Here is a 17,870-nt window from a genome sequence, read left to right on the forward strand (position 1 = left end):
AACCCCTAACTGAAGAAGTTTACCCTAATCATAAATCACATTTTCCCCCCATAGAATAACAGAATCTGTGGGTGGGGTCTAATAGGTCATGTCCCAAGGCTACACACAGCTTCTCTGGGCCTCAGAAAGCCTGCTGGAGGTGTTGAAAAGACACTTCAGTTGCATCTGGGAGGTCATCTTTGAATCCTCCAGACACCACAGTTTGAAACCAGTGGTGTGTCAATCCCAAGGTTCCAAATCTGCGGATAAAGAGGACCCACTGTAGTCTGTATGGGCTTAACTATGTAGTTTTGTGCTTTTCATAAAAGAATTCTGCTAACACTCTGAGCCCTCTGAGCACTCTGAGTAGAACAGATTAAAGCAGCGGTTCTCACACATTTAGCACTGGGACCCACTTTTTTAGAAAAAGAAACTTGTTGGGACCCATCGGAAGTGATGTCATGACCGGAAGTGACATCACCAAGCAGGGAAATTTTTTAACAGTCCTAGGCTGCAATCCTACCTACACTTACCCAGGAGTAAGTCCTATTTATTATCATTGTTAAAAGCATATACATAGTAGTTGTAATATTTATGTGCACAAGCACTAGGTTTTGAGATGCCTTAGCGTATGTGGCAATAGCAGAACACATTCTGCGCCTGTGCGGCAAGAGCAAACTCTTGGCCTTGATGATGACTCTGAACCCAGTGCCGTGAACAACAGAATCATATCTCAGGAATGTGTATTGTGGTCAAGCTAGAACTAGCTAGTAGGCAGCCAGTATAATCTTAGTAACCTTTAATAACCCTTAATGTTGTAACAGTATTGCTTCATGTTTTTGAGATTCAATAAAAGCTGAGCGGGCTAGCCGGGAGGAGCGCATTCTCTCTCGATCTCCCAGCGTTCTGCTTCTAGCTCTCCTGCCAGCATTTACCTTTTAAATCCATGACTGCCGTCTCATCCTTGCTCTGATTCCTTGCTATTTCAGTTCCTACTAACCCTTCAGTGCATCTGCTTTCTGTACTCCCAGCAAGCCACAAGGCCCTAGGCCTTGTGGGCTTCCCAAGCAGTGTCAAACTGCGATATCTTTCAGTGCTCTGCACTCCCCAACAAAGCAACAAAGCCCCAAAAGCCTTGGGTGCTTCCCAAAGCAGCATCTTGCGCTACTACAGTAGTCTGTTAAAAGTACAGGTCTGTAACATTTCCCCAAATGCAGCCACATGCTATGGTAGCATCAAGTCTGATATATTAAAAATAAAATATTGAAATGAAGGGGGATCCACATGAAATTGGCTCACGACCCACCTAGTGGGTCCCGACCCACAGTTTGAGAAAAACTGGATTAAAGCATTCACTTGGGGATCTTCAAGTTTGAAGGCTTTGAAATTAAGCACTATAAGGATTTAACAAGGAACATCCGGAGTGATCTTAGTGGCAAGTTCTGGATATCAGTGATGGGACTAACATGAGACAATGGAAGGCTAGAGAGAAGAAAGTGGAAGATGGGGCAAACAGATTATAGAGGTTCTCTATCAAGAATCAAAAATTTATGCTGGTGTTTCATTTGTTTGAGCGAACAAATACAATACAGTGAAGTATTTTTTCCAAAAAAAAAAAAAGAAAACACTTTATTTTCAGCTCCAATGCATTGTGTTTTTTTCACCATTTGCTAGCAAAATAGAGTAGCGAGTAGGTTGAAGAAATAACTGCCAAATACAATCAAAATGAAATGTTTGTCACTTGAACATTTTTCATGAGAAACTTCACTCCTAGAAATGAATAAAATGAGAATTCTTTTTGCTTTGTTTTGGATGACAAAGAGGCCATCATCCGAGATCTTGTATAGTTCTTTCTCGGCATGCATCTCTTTCTCCTTCATATATCCATTTTTGCAATCTCTTATAATAATTAGTGAGAGTTGCTAAGACCATCAGCACATAAAATAATTAACAAAGAAGACCGAACAAAAACATGAGACACACACACAGTTTGTTCTTAGACTGTCCTAAAACCTTTATAGATACAAGCACAGAAAAAAATGAACATCAGACAGAAAGCTGTATTTAGATAAAGCAGACTCCATTTTCCCTCAAAGTACACCTGCCCTTGATGTAAGTTTTATTAAAGCGAGTCTAAATCTCTTCTCTTTTTGGACTGGATATCTGGACTGTTCAGCTTTCCCATAAATACTATGGACCCTAAGGACAAAAAACAAATCATTAGAATTTGAATTTCAAAATATAATTAATATTAAAGTATTTCCATGCCACCTTTCCATAAAATAAATGCAAAACAATTAATACACAGTTTGAACAAACACACAAACAGTAATCAGATAAACTAAACTACAACAGCCAAAAGGCCAAGTAAAGCAATAATTCATAATTTTCAGATAAAAACAGATTTTGAAGTCTGATGAAAGAAAGGCAAAAAGACTAATCATTATCAACATGTGTGGGTTTGTCACTCAGTGGGAGAGGATGTTCTATCTGTGCTGAAAGTTCCAGATTCAGTCTTTGGTATCTCCAGCTGGGGCTGACAGAGACCCTTGTTTGAACTCTAGAGAGCTGCTGGCAGTCAGTGTGTAGGCCAGGGGTGCTCAATATGTCGATCGCGATCGACCGGTCGATCCCGAGGGCAAAATGAGTTGATCACGGAGCCAAAAAAGTGTGAGCACCCCTGCCTGAGAGTCTAGAGTCTGAGAGTCTAGAGGCAATACAGAGCTAGATAAACCAAAGATCTGATTCAGTGTAACATCTGTCATTAACAGCCCAGTCCTATGCTTCTCACCTCTTTCCCTGCCAATACAGTGGTGCCAAAAAAGCTACTGCTGCATCCTGCAAGGAGAGGTCTCCCTTACCTGGGGATAAGACTTATGGTGCAGGAAATCAACTCAGACAAGGCTAAGTTGGACCCTCCTCCCATGCTCTGGGATGGGCCTGGGAAGGGGGTTAGGATTTGGTTGCCACGGCTGCTGCTAAAACCACCTCCTTCTTGGACCTGTTCCACTCATCACCTGCCCCATCACCTCCCCATTCTGTCCTCCCACACTACGTTCCGCCTTCCCCCACCCTGTCCTACTTCCCCCACAATATTACCTGCCTTGGAAGGTCATTGTAGATTCAACAAAGCACACTGGAGGGCTCCAGCCTTCCCGCTACTCTGTGTACTGCCTGAGCACCTTTTGTGACTGCTTTATAGCAATCAGTGCTGCTGGTACACTTGTTCTGCTAGCAGGGCAACCCTAAAGGATTAGGCTGCTAATAACATTTTACAACAAACTGATTATAAAGCACATTTCGTATGGGCTCAGAACAATGGGAATACATTATTTTGACTAATTCTTGCAAAAGCATTGTAAGGTAGGTTGATGCCAGTATTACTGGTGCCATATCACAAAGAGCTAAGGCTGAGTGATGATGGCTTGCCTGAGGATGATCACTGGGCCCACGGCTGAGGTTTCTCAGCTCATGCTCTTAACATGCGGTTCTTCAACCTTTTGGTCCAGTGCCCTTTACACTCCTAAATGGAGTCTCAGGGAGCCCCACCAACACCTGCACAGTGTCTTGGGGAGCCAAAGAGTACCAGTGAAAGAACAGAGTGGTGCAGCACTGAGCTCAATTCCAAATACTGGCAAAGAGCTGGATCAGGAGGGGAATGAGGAAGGAGAGCCAGGAAAAGGGAATGTGAGAGACAGACAAGCAAACTAGGCAGGGGGCCACTGGCGGCCACATGGTGGCGCTTTTGGAGCCCATGAAGGGGTTTCACGGAGGTTCGGGACTCCTAGGAGCACACTTTGAGAAACGCTGCTCTTAACCATTACATTAGCCGCTATGGGGTTGCCACTGTCCCAGATTTCTCATTCTCATGTAGTAAGCATATGCATGTTTACAGTACAATCCTTTACCCGGTTCTCAGAAGCGGCTTGTAAGTCCCAATGAACCCCCCCCCCCGCCATTTACCCAAATAGGCTTAATCCCAGGTAAGCTTAAGATCACAGCCATAAAAAAAAACACCCAAATAAAGGCTGAGGGTTTTCAAAATCATAGCAACAAACCCCAAAACACAACATAAGACAACCCCAAAACCAGTTTGTGAGCATGAAGCAGAATTGGCGGCAACTGTGTGATTTCTCCCTACCAAAAGGTAGGAACAAGACAATGAAACCATTTTCATTTTTAATCTCTCCTTAATTTTTCTTTGTCACACCGCTAATTACACCAAAGAAATGTTTTGACATAATTGATATTCAGGTAACATCCCTCAGGATTATCGTAATAAGTCCTCTTCCATTGTCAGATGAAAAATCATAATATATTTATATACACAGGTTAATGAGTGTGTTACAATAATGGCTTTATCACTTAAGAGTTTATGTGGAGCCCCTGAGTTTTCCAAGGGCCCCATTCTTTGCTTGCTATTTGCTTCAGCCTCAGCTTAACCCAGTGCATAAAAATTGAGCCTGAACTATGCTACGGTCTTAAAAGAATCACAGTAAAGGTGACATCAAGCTTTTCTTTGCCTTGCCATCTCCATTTTTTTTTTAAAAGAGCAACCATGGGGAAGCCCCACACCATATCAGGACCTAAAGTCAACCCTTGCTCCCAGTCCCGATAAAATTAACCCTCCCCTATCTGTGCCAATTGCAGCTTCCCTCCTGTGGCTAACAGCAGCTTATGGGTCTGAATTTCATTCAATAGAACAGTGTAAAAGGAAAGAGTTATCTCCTCCCATGTGCCCCCATCTCAATCTCAATTGCTCCCCTCCAAAGTTGCTATTGAAAAAGGATATAGAAAGGAAAAGACACAAAGAACATACCTATTCATATATTTAATATATTTTTACCCTGCCTTTTCTCCACTACCATGGGTGCCCAGGGCCATGGACATGACAAAACAACAATATAAAAACAATGCAGCAATCAAACAGCGAAAAAGCCAGAAGCAGCAGCACAAATGTGTCTAGTTTGATCCTGGTAAGAGCCTAAACACTCTCAGAGGAGATTTGTACAAACAAGCCATTAAGGTACATTGTTTTGTGCTACAATTTGCAATTTGGAGTCTAATTTTTTTTTCCCTGAGTAGAACACCTCCAGATTCATATGACTCATTGTGCCTACACAGAAAACCTTCTTAGCTCAACTTGGTAATTCAGTCTGCATTTCTCTTAGCCCAGTGACAGTACCCCCTCTAGCATTTCAGAGGAAAACAGACACACGCTTGTAACATCCCCATGTTCATATAGCCCACTATTGGCAGTATATGTGAAATGGTAGGCTATTCACTGCATGGCGCTTTAAAGTTTAAAGTTGCAGAGCATGCATTTATGTGTATCCACCCCCACTTGAGAGATTAACAGCCCAAACCTATCCCTAGTGGCACTGCCGGGTGCAGCGGTGCTTAAATGCCTAGTGCAGCAGCACCACTCAAATTTCATCCCCTTCCTCCAAAGAAAACCCCAGGCTTCTCAAGTCTTTGTGTTGGGCTTTGCTCTGTCAGTCCCACCCTTCTCCTGCCTTGGTTCCTCCCCCCACCCCAGAATGCCTTCCCCACCCCAAAAGTCCTTACTGCCATCCAGAGCTCTTCCCTTGCTCCGGGCAGCATCTGTCCAGCTCTGGGACCAGTGCCAACTGGCGCTGAGCCAGCACTGGTGCTTCCTACACAGAGGGTGCCATAAACGTGTTTTATGGCACATTTACGACACCCAGCACCGGCACTGGAGCTCAGTCCCACTAGGATTGGGCTCTAAGGCTGAAATTCTATGCACACTTATCTGGGAGCAAGCCCCATTGAACACAATGGTGCTTACTTCTGAGTTAACATACATAGGATTGCACTGTAAGTTCTAGATACTCTCACATGAATTTCTAGACCAGGTTATCTCAAGGACCACTTCCTCCTGCGTGACCCTGCCTGGGCATTAACATCAGCTTTGGAAGCCTTGTTTCAAGACCCTACCCCATTCAAAGAGAAGCAAGCAGAGCTTTCTTTGTGGTGGTTTCCAGAATATTATCCCTACACAGGCTCACCAGGTGCTAGGTCTGCTGTTTTGGGGCCAGGCGAAGACCTTTTCGTTCTCCAGGTATTGCCCAGGTCTTTTAGAACAAGGAATGGTGGATTTTGATTAGTCAGAGGGGAGAATCTTGAAGAATTCGATGAATACAAGGGGTTGGGTTGGAAGAGAACTGGTTTGTGGTGTTGTGTGTATGTGCGCGAGAATTAAAACAACAATGATCCAGCACAAAAAACTGGTCTCTTCATTAAAATATCTGACACCCAACTATTGACAAAATATCAAATGGGAAAATATAATACCTGATGACTGGTGAACGTAAGTGAAACTTATCTTGGCATGAAAATAAGATAAATGGTAAGCAGAGCTCCAACTGCCCGATTTCTATATGTCAAGGTATTGTTAAAAGCAGGTGAAAAAACAGTGACAACCCTTGCATCAGCCTCTGCCTGGTGGGGGAGTAAGGGGGTATAATTCCCCTTTCCCCTCCAAAACCTCCAGATCTGCTCCCCCTCCTAGATACAGTTAGCATCTTGTTAGTGCAAGTACATCAGTGGGGGGGGGGGGGATAGGATTGGGCTTATTACACACTCATATCCCTGATATCATGTGGTTGGGACTGGCTTCGGCATATTCTCCAAACCTATGTAGCTAATCTATGTAGCTATGGACATATCAGCAACTGTTACCCTGCACATGCCTGATCTCGGAAGCTAAGCTGGGTCAGGCCTGGTTAGTACTTGGATGGGAGACCACCTGGGAATACTGGGTGCTGTAGGTTTATACCATAGTCTTTTGAGACTGAAGGTTGCCAACCACCATCATCTAAACCTATGTAGCTATGTAAAATGAGTTGCACACACTGTGGAACCGAGTCTGAAGCAGTAGTTTATACAGGTCCTGAGCCATTGAACTATATTGAATTGGGTGAAATGCTGCCTGCTCTGTGTTGAGGGCCCTGCAGAGGTGGCTGCAGTGAAAACACTAGGCCAACATTTCTCAATGGCCCTATATAAATGGCTATTGCTTCAGACTCGGTTCCTCAGTGTGAGCAACATGGGCTGTGGTGTCATAATTGATCCCCTTTCCCTGCCTAGACTGCCACCTTTGGAGACTTTTACTGGACCTAGCTATGCACATGCCTCTGCCCTCTCCCAGAGCTCTGTCCACTTGCACAGAAACCTGACCTGTGCTTTGCTGTTTATCCCTGAACCCAGCTGAATTCTGGCAGACACGAACACACGTACTTAAAAACCTTGGCATTTTGGCAGGCAGGAGCTCTAAATAAATTTCAGTTTTCCATATTAGGTGCCAAAATACACTGCCAAGTCAGATTAGGATACAGAAGCCACCTGAATTCCCAAGGCTCTAGTTCCGTTGTGTTAAGATTATCAAGAGCCTTGATAAAGCTTGTCTAACATTATGACAAACTATCAGTAAATTCCGTGGAAGTTGCCGTAACAAAAATACTGATTGTGTAATTGCTAAAAATAACAGTAATTTCCCCTTCTTTATTGCAGCCACTATTATTTCCCGAAAATGAGCTGCCACTCATCCTAATCCTCAATTTAAAACAGCAGGTTAGTTTAGACAGTTTGATTTTAGCAGCTATCATAAAACAGTAATGCAGATTTTTTTTTCCTCCACTAAGTACTGGTTGTTAAACGTTATAGAGTCAATAAAAAAGGATTTTCTTCCCTATTTTCTCCTATGGATAACATACCAATGGCAGCAGGGTCTGCTTAGAGTACCATCATGGATTCCATTTTATCTGTTTCCTCTATTATTGAGAATTTCCGTCGGCCTCATGGGAAAGACAGTTCTGCCAGAGGGCATCCTTGGGCTTGAAGTGTCACACAGCATGAACTGAGGGTGAATATATATGAACATGTGGAGCTACTACACTATAGTGGTGGGCCCTTGGCCCATTTAGCCCAATACATCTACTCTATCTGGCAGTCAGTAGCACAGCTACAGAGGGCAGCACGGTAAGTATTGCAGTCAACACAATGTGCTGTGTGAGCGATACCTCTCACTTGCCATTGAAGTCATTCTGGACAGAGATGGCCTTGATGGCTGCAATGGCAAGTGAGATGTGCTGCTTTGCTTACATGATGCATTGCAGCACTTGCAATATTTACCATGCTGCCACTCTCCCCCCCCCCCCCCGTAGCAACTCTACCTCTGGCAGTAGCTCTCCAGCAAAGGTCTGTCCCATCACCGGCCACATGTTCCCTTGAGATAGTCAAGACTGAACCAATGCACATAATGTATGCTACCATTGAACTACAGACCCTCCCTGCAAGCCTAAGCATCAACTCAAGAAATTACATATGTCCCCTTAGTTCTCCTGCAACATTGCATGTCTCTCCCCATCCATCTTGGCCACCCTCTCTCTAACTCCTTAGACTTTTGCACCCTCATTGCCAATTTTCCCTTCAATAAAGTTAGAGGAGATGGTTTCAGACCAATGCAAAGTTAACTTATTGTTAAACAGAGACGCCTGCGTTGGCTCGGTCGTGTCATGAGAATGGATGATGGCCAGATCCCAAAGGATCTCCTCTATGGAGAACTCGTGCAAGGAAAGTGCCCTACAGGTAGACCACAGCTGCGATACAAGGACATCTGCAAAAGGGATCTGAAGGCCTTAGGAGTGGACCTCAACAAGTGGGAAACCCTGGCCTCTGAGCAGCCCGCTTGGAGGCAGGTTGTGCAGCATGGCCTTTCCCAGTTTGAAGAGACACTTGGCCAACAGTCTGAGGCTAAGAGGCAAAGAAGGAAGGCCCATAGCCAGGGAGACAGACCAGGGACAGACTGCACTTGCTCCCGGTGTGGAAGGGATTGTCACTCCCAAATCGGCCTTTTCAGCCACACTGGACGCTGTTCCAGAACCACCTTTCAGAGTGCGATACCATAGTCTTTCGAGACTGAAGGTTGCCAACATGAAGGTTTTGTTGCATTCTGCATCCCCTCAACAAATATATGGTTTCTCCACTCACCTGTAGGATTGTGTTTCAAGATAAACAGGAATGGTCGGTTAGCTACAAACTGGTTCCGTGACATGCTCATGATGGCTGCCACATGCATTCCTGCAAGAGATGGATTTTTAGATCATCATCACAGCAAGCAACATTGTCAAGGATAACTTTCTCCCCTCTAAGTTTTCTCCTTAGCAAAGCTTATAACTGCCAATCGTCTTTTCACGCTAAAATTCAAGCTAATGCAGCATTCATGTTGGGCTGTAGTCTTCAAAACATCTCAGCTCATCTCAAGTGACAGGAAAAAAGCACTTTAAGTGAAGTGTGCCTCAAAAATCCCATAAAGCAAGACATATGAGTAGCAATAAACAGCATAGTTACAAATCCAGCCAAAATTAAGTACTTTTAAATCCCATTTATTTCAATGGGAGTTAAGTATGTGCTTTCCTCTACAATTGGAAATACAGCCAAGCTTAAACTTGAGGCTTGGAAGTTTCACTGGGAGGGGGTTATATATATATATATTTTTTAAATCTGTTCTTGGCCACTGCTGCAAGTTATATCAGAGGTCAACTGTCTTCTACCTCTGGCAGTGAAGGTAAGCCAGCAGCAGAGGCACAGAGCAGCTGGCGTTCGGCAGAATGGGGCAGGGTGGGAGAGAAACAGGGGAATCAGTTCTGACCCTGTCCTCTTCCCTCTCCCTTGCTCTCCTTGTGCTTGCAGCAGCAAAAGAGCTGTTGCAGATCCAAAGAGACCTATTGGGGCAGTGGAAGCTCGCCCCATAATAAGGGAACAAGGAGACCTCATCCTTATCTTGAGGAGACCCCATGACTGCCCTTTCATAGGGTACAACTTGCACTCTTTGGCACAGCTGCATCAGTGGTGAGGGATTTAGTTAGGATTGGGCCCTGAATTGGACAACAGAGTTCTGGATAGTAATGACAGGACTGAGATGTGACAATAGAAGGCCAGAGAGAGAGAGAGAGAGAGAGAGAGAGAGAGAGAGAGAGAGAGAGAGAGAGAGACTTCAGTATTCAAGGTGGAAAAATGGCCAGAGCCCAAGGAATCACAGCAACCAAAAAGTGGATGATGTTGTTGTCTGTCATGAATTTGGAGAGTGATCAAGGATAGGAGGGCTTGAGAGAAAAGATGTGCAGTTTTGCCTTGGACTTATGAAACAAAGGAGCATTTTATGAAGAGCTGTGAATTTTTATGTGTCCCATAGAATTTTACAGAGCCAGGGCTGTCTGCTTTATAGATAAGGATCACTTCTGAAAGAAGTTACATTTCCTAAACTGTGAGCTGTCCAGAAAAGATAAGAGAGCCCTGGGGAATCCACAGAGATGTAGCACTTAGCCCTTTTCAGACATCTCTTTCACATGTTCAATGACTACATGTTGGGAGGGAGGACAGCAGGCTTCATCCTTCTAAATGTCTGAAGAGGTCTCTTGTTGGTTAGATAAGGAATGTTTTTCAAGGTGAGAACTCTAGTAGAGACTGAATAAACTATACAGGTGAACGTTGCTTAAGGGCTGGGATGAGTTCTCCAATCCCCGTCGTTAAGTGACTCCGTTGTTAAACAACCTCACCTATTTGAAGCCTCCATGCTGACTCACATGCTATCAAAGTACCTTTTGCGACAAGCACTGTCTGCGGTAGAGTGCTGTCAGAGGAGCCCCGCCACCATTGGGCGGAGAGGTGAAGTTTGGGCTGTGGGTGTCATAAAGAACAGCAAGGTGGACGAAGCTGCATTATGGAAGTGACTGAAATGATTTGCAAAATCTTTGTCCACCCCATAATGGGAAACTCCACGAACAGAAAATATTTCAGATTCTGCTTCATTCAGTTGCAGGAAGCTATACATCAGTTTCATTGCCAAAGGGTGGCTGTGTAATAAGGTAACTGAATTTGTCACAGATTAGCAACACTCTTTACACTTTTTATTAACAAAGACGGTTTCCTGTAATAGATCAAGCCGCCATATGCCATCCATTCAGTATCCAATATGATGCAGAAGAGAAATAGATGTTAAATCCTGTTAAATGCTTTTCACTTTCACACATCATCTACAGTTCCTCTGAACGAGCTCTTAGCAAGTAGAAAATGAGTTACAACAGTCTTTTCCCCCCACTTTAGTTACAAATCATCAAAAGGCAATAGAGCCATTACTAGACAGTTCTCATACACCATACCGTTGTTTTATAATATGGTATTTTCTTTAGGGATTTAGCAAAAGCTATCAAGGATAATAACCTGCTAGAGATGCATTGAACTGAAGAAGTTTGAAATATCAAGATGTGGCTCTCCATTTTGAAACTCGTTTTGAAGGGCATATTTGCGACTATATTCACTTTTAACTATAGTTATTACTCTCCCTGCAGGCATTTGTCAAACTGAAAGTTTAAAAATGGGCCACATAAACTGGGGAATGTGCTTGAGAACTGTGGTTTAAATCTGAAAGTACATTTGCTTAAAAAAAAGTACACTAGTAGGTTGCGCCATTAAAATAAAATCAGCTTATGCTTGGTTTCCTATTAGTTCCTTTGCTAAGTAGAACAGGTAAATAATATGTAATGGGATTTTGCAAATTATACTTCTACAAGTACCACTCATGGTGAAAAGATGCAATACAAAATGGTCAGCAAAGTAGGCCTATTAAATGCTCTACACCAAAGCACAATTCAACCCTTTTAACTGTACCTACTGGTCCCTTTGAGATGAAATGTGCTGCCTGAAGAGGGACTGGTCATAAGCATCTTCTCCACACACTCCTCCTGATTCCGCTGCAGTTTACTAGTACTTCTGGCCTCGTAGCACAAAGCTGGTCTACATGTGGATGTTCATCACCTGGTAGCTAGAGCATTAACTGGTGACAGTGGTGTCACTAGGGTGTGTGGATTGCACTGCGTGTCACCCTCAGGGGGCTGAGGAAACGAGTGGAAACCACTCAAGGAAACCTTTTTGAAAATTTGTATTTTTGAATGATACCATCACTTTATATGTCAGTGGAAAGGTAATTTCATCCAGAATGTAATGAAACAAACCATGTTGAATTATCTGTACTATACCAGTGTTTATGGTCAATTAATGGCCATAATCACATTGCCATAATCATAATTTATGGCCAATTAATCAGAAAAAGAAAACACAACTGCCCTATGTAAAAAAAAGTGGATTTTTTAAACTCAAAACTGACAGATTGTTTTGAGAGCCAATGAGGAAAGGAACCAATGTTATTATGAGTCAGCTGTCATTTCCATGTATCAGAGTTAATACTAAAACTCTTATTCAGTTGTGTGAGTGTCATCAAGTTGGCCATTGGTTTTTGGTTGGTTGCTCATTTGTTGGGTGACCTGTACTGTACTAAAATAAATCAAGTTAATGGGAGTTACACCAACCCTAGGGATGCCATGGCATTAAGGCTGTGCATATGATATTGTAATTTATTCTGTATGGTCTGGTATGGGAGGACATCCATCATGTGGGTGACACAATGAACTCACACCAGGTGGCACAAACCCTAGAGATGCCTCTGACTGGTGATTTGAATGTGTGAATGCTAAATGGAACCTCCAAGCTCAGAGGGGATGCAACACTTTTTACTAGCTCCTAGAGAACAAAGAGTTACCCATTTCCTGCTTATGAGCTTCCTAGAAGCACCTCATTGGCCACTGTAGGAAACAATACGTTGAACTGGATGGACGGTGCACTGTACTACATCTCATAAACTTCTCATTGATTTCAGTGAGGCTTCTGCAATAGAGCTTCCCATTGGACAGCTTCTTCAAGGGGTAACAGCAAGCTCCAAGGTGGCCTTGCTCATAAGTAAGCCAGACTTACAACTGTAAGTAAGAGGGTCTGACTTTGCAGTGAGTGACACACGATTGCAGTCTTAAGATCATAGAAATTCAGGCTACATATTTTCCATTGCTCCAGACTGCTGAGAAGCGCACTAAATGTATTCTGCTGTGTCTGGATGGGTATGGAGTCATTAATTATTGAAGTCATCAACAAATGGCTCCTCTGGGTCTTGACTTTTAGAACTTTGTACTTTGGGGCAAATGTGTTCTGCCTGACTTATTAGTTGACCAAGGGGAACTGGAGGGCTAGAGAAATACTCTTAATGAACATCTCAAAAGAAGGCCTGTTGCTCATACTAAACACATCATGGGGCAAGCTTTCTCCTTTTGCACTGAGGCCAACCTCTCTCCAACTTCGTGACCGTTTCATTTTGCCCCAGGAAAATGAAACAGTTACAAGGGACTTGTGCATACACGCACCCTGATGATGCATTTGCACCTAAAGTTCTGCTCCCATCATGCTCAAAAAATGGAATGGATCAGCATGATCAGTTCTTATCTGGATAGACTGAATAAGCATTCTTTCATGTCCCTACCAGCTGATGCTGCAGCTTCACTGCCATCTTCATTTATCTCCATGCCAACTTTTTGAATAGCTTTTGAAACATGTACATCAGCAGACTCTAGAAGAAAATTTTAGTGAGTTAGTTATTCTGAGAAGTAAACAGTAATCGGTACATGGCAAAACTGCCATGCTCAGCTTGATTTTTTCTTATAAGACTCCCCATGCAAAAATAGATTGCTCAAAGCAAAGATCTCCTTAGTTCTTTTTTCCTTCATCACAATGGTTAGTAGAGTTATGTCCCAACCTTAACCAAATCCCCACAGGGCAATTCAGCAACACCAAAAAACAACCAAAAGTCTTGTAGCACCTTAAAAACCAGCAAATGTATTATAGCCCAAGCTTTTATGGGTTACAGTTCACATCATCAACTGGCCTCATTATTCATGCACCCAATGGAGTGGACTGTAGAGTACAAAACCTTCAGCTACAGCATATTTGCATAAGACTGTTTTTACAGTATGCACCTGTACTTCTTCCAGCAAGCTCACACTGGCAGAATATGGTGGTTCTTCTTCCACCATCTGATCCTTGCAACAACCACCCAACAGATTAAGTTAGGTTGAAGAAAAACAACCAGCCCAAAACTATCGTGATAGCTTTTTCAACTATAGCACACATAGTGATCGTTTAGCCCACATAGTGATAGTTTATCACTGTATGTTATTTGAATTTTGGTAGCAGTTTCATTCTGAATGCTCACGTCCGAACTTCAGACCAGAGAAAGAATTAGAAAGCAGTACTCTTGCACTCCTTTTCATATATTTAAAAAGAAACAGGGTGTGGGGGTTTTTTCCCTTCGTCCTTGGGCAAATGCTGAAATGCACCTAGTTAAAAAGTATGTTTTTATAGCAGACCATAAGGACCAAAAACAGAGATAAAACTTTCACAAAAGCAATATCAGCATCATAAATCAAAGCACCTGTTATTCCAGAAAGGTCACATCCATTATTAAATATCTCAGTTACATTGAGAGGCTGGAGAATTTCTTTCAAGTCCACTGTCTGCTCGATTTTAAACCTGTAGGAATTGAAGATATAGATCATGGGTTTCCCCAAGACAGTGTCAGGATAAAAAGGATAGACTATCCTATGGACATGATCCAGTCAGAGGTAAGCACTGTTAGGCCCACATTTCAAACAGAAAATTTAAATACATGGCTGGTTCATAACTTCATATGAGAGATTTGCTGTTCCATGTCATCAGTCTTGCAAAAAGTAACTGTGTGAGAACCTGTGACTCCTTAACAATATCTGAAGACAATGGGATTTGGTGAAAGGTCATTGAGAAAGGGAAGCATGAGACCTCCATCAAGGTCACCTCTGGCAAAACTAGTTACCGACCAAGGACTTAAAAGCTATGAAACACACAAAATTAATTGTTATTTACCAACTTTTTGTTTTTCTGCTTCTATTTGGGGTTGGATTAAAAAATATATCAAAGGGTTGGATCAAAAAGTTTGATTAACTATTACAGGTATAGTGGCAGCTAATTACTCTGTGTCTGATACACAAAGGATCAGATAGCCAGTATCGTTGATAAGGTTTTATTTTATTCTTATTTTTAATTAAAAAGAGAGATAAGAACCAATATGTTTATTCTTGGGGAAAATACAAAGGTGTGTTTATGAAGATTTATTGCATTTTAATGAAGTTCAATTTTGGCAGTTTCAATTATGCAAAGCAGATTTATTATATTGGACAGATTGCTTTCCTTCGGTGATGTTATGTGATGGCTGTGACAGCCATGGTTTGTCAATTCACTGGGTGCATTGTGTCTGATTTGAAATAATAAATTGTCTTGCCTGTAATAAGAGTGGTTAGACAATATTAACAGTTATAATAAACCAACAGTTGGGTTTTCTGCTTCTTATTTGGGTTGGACCTAATCTTGTATTATTTGCTTGTTTGATAGCATGCGCATATGGATGGTATTAGCCTGAACATAAGAAGAGCCCCTCTGGATCAGGCCAAAGGCCCATCTAGTCCAGCTTCTTGTATCTCACAGTGGCTCACCAAGGGAGCACACAAGACAACAGAGACCTGCAGCCTGGTTGCATGTGACATTCTGAGGTAGTCTACTTCTAAAATGAGAAGGTTGCACATACCCATCAAGGCTTGTAACCTTTGATGGATTTTTCCACCAAAAATCTGTCCAATCTCCTTTTAAAGGCATCTATACCAGATGCCATCACATAAGAACATAAGAACATAAGAACAGCCCCACTGGATCAGGCCATAGACCCAACTAGTCCAGCTTCCTGTATCTCACAGCGGCCCACCAAATGCCCCGGGGAGCACAGGATCACCACATCCTGTGGCAAGGATATGCCACACTAAATACTGGGCAAAGAAACATTTTCTTTTCTTTTCTTCTGCTCCTTGACCCTGGATCTGAGTCTGACAAATGTGCTCCTACTTCCCTGCTTCCCACTTTTTAAAAGATGAATTGATTCCCCAACATTTCACAGATGAAAACAGAGCCACACATGTGTTGCAACATTTATATTTTCACACAAAGGATCACTGCCTGTCCTCCCCACCTCCTGCACTTTAAACACTGCTGACGGTCCTGTTTTCATCTGCTTTCCATTTGTTCTACACTAGGATGTTCAATCTTACAATGGATCTGATTGTATATATTTTTGACTAGCTGCAACACACAGCAGCACTGGCTTTCTGGATTGTGCGGACAGAAAAGAAACAAGAAATTAACATTTTTGTGTCTGAGTGAATGCACTTTAGTGAATATGTGCACTGGAGTCAAAATGCATGTGTGCACACTCACACTAATTGTACTTGGGACAGGATTGCACATTAGATTTCTCCTATAAGGGCAATTATTTACTGCACACAACTGCCTTGAAATAAAATCTTAAGTTATACATAAAAAATTGGTGTTTATAAAAAACACCAAACTCAGCTCATCTGAAGACTGTCTCTAGTTTCTGGACTGTTCGGATCCCTGAGAAGATCATACTAACCAATGACTGACACAAGCTAACACTGCAAAACTGAAACTGTTCCCCCAGTTTTCCCACATGGCAGGTTTCATCCCGAGGCCTTCTGTGCTTAGCTCTTAGAGCACAATCCTGTGCATGTCTACTCAGAAGTAAGTCCCATTGTGCCCAGTGGGGCTTGCTCCCAGGAAAGCGCGTATAGGATTGCAGCCTTAAAGAGGTAATACAGAACTCACACACTACTAACACTTTACTTTTAGAGATTTGGACAAAAAGTATGGAAAGTGTGAAGAGTGCATAGCCACTTTTCGCAATCTGCACTTACATTTTGCAAACGTCACTCCAAATTCTCTTCAAAATACAAACAAGGGACAATAGATACCAGAATACAGAGACTTTCCCTGGTAAACAGGAATAATTGCAGCACGTTTTTCATTTTGTGAGACCAAGGTGGCTCTTCCCATACCCACAGCTTCTCACTGTCCCTCAGCACAATAATTTTCTCCTTGGCAGCTCTAATACAGAGTCTAATCTCACTCACACTCACTGGAGAAATTAGAAAGCATAAACTGCCATGAGTTTAAATAAGTGCAAAGTTCCCAGGTCAGTAAATCTGTTCAGCCTTTTCAGTGTCTTAATTCCCAAACTCTACCACAATCTGGATTTAAGATCAAGAGGGATAATGAGAAAGCACAGGACACCACCGAGTTCATTACACACCTTGGAAGGCTGATTTCTACCTCATCCTCTTCCATCCCAGCAAACCAGTCTTTAATCAGCTCTGCGGTAATGAGTTTTTCAACCTCTTCTATAGCTGTATCTTCTCCAGGAAGGATTAGAAGTAGGCTGAATTCCTGCCCTTTGTAGGGCAGCTCCAAAACCTGGTAACTGACATCACGATCAGAATAGTGGCCTAAAAACAAAGGGCAGGCTGTAGAAATATCTTTTTTGGGTAACTGTAACATAGATGTCAATGCAACAGACAATAAATGAGATGAACAGAAGATATTCAAATGATTTGGGGGGGGGGCAGAAGAAAGAAGCAATTTGAGCTGGAGTTTCTCTCCCCCTAATGGAGAGGCTGCAATCCCATGTACACATTCTTGAGAATAACCCCCAGTGAAGACAATGAAACTTACTTTTGAGTAGACAAGCATAGGCTTGTGCTTTAATTTGCAGCTTAGTGAGCTATTAGATCCAGCCCTATCTCCGGAAGGCCAAGTAGCTTCTGTGCCACATTACACTTTTCAGCAGTGGAGGCCACCTTCTTGCTAGGGACAGCCTGCCTACAGTCATCCACAAATCACCACACATCCCTTATGGCTTGATGCTTAGGAACCTGAAGGACCACCTTCTCCCACATCAGTCTGCATGCAAATAGCAGTCATCACCTGAGAATGTGCTCCACATCTCACTGCCTGCTGAAGTGAGGCTAGAGGGGATGTGGATAGTGACTTTTTGGTAGTGACCTGCAGCTGTGGAATACTGTCCTCCATGAAGCCCAGCTGGCTCCTGTGCT

General features: G+C 42.7%; 1 protein-coding gene across 1 annotated transcript in view; it reads right to left on the reverse strand.

The window, feature by feature from the left end:
* Positions 1–8,024: 8,024 nt before the first annotated feature.
* Positions 8,025–17,870, reverse strand: part of SERPINI2 (serpin family I member 2) — a 36,906-nt gene continuing 27,060 nt past the window's right edge. The window contains exons 5-9 of the mRNA XM_066621542.1: positions 17,072–17,264; positions 14,315–14,412; positions 13,367–13,453; positions 8,992–9,081; positions 8,025–8,068 (exon numbers count right to left, since the gene is read on the reverse strand). Of these exons, the coding sequence (XP_066477639.1) occupies positions 8,025–8,068; positions 8,992–9,081; positions 13,367–13,453; positions 14,315–14,412; positions 17,072–17,264 (512 nt within the window). The remainder of the gene's footprint in view (positions 8,069–8,991; positions 9,082–13,366; positions 13,454–14,314; positions 14,413–17,071; positions 17,265–17,870) is intronic.

The sequence above is a fragment of the Tiliqua scincoides genome, chromosome 3 (genome assembly GCF_035046505.1).
Source record: "Tiliqua scincoides isolate rTilSci1 chromosome 3, rTilSci1.hap2, whole genome shotgun sequence".
NCBI classification, from domain to species: domain Eukaryota; kingdom Metazoa; phylum Chordata; class Lepidosauria; order Squamata; family Scincidae; genus Tiliqua; species Tiliqua scincoides.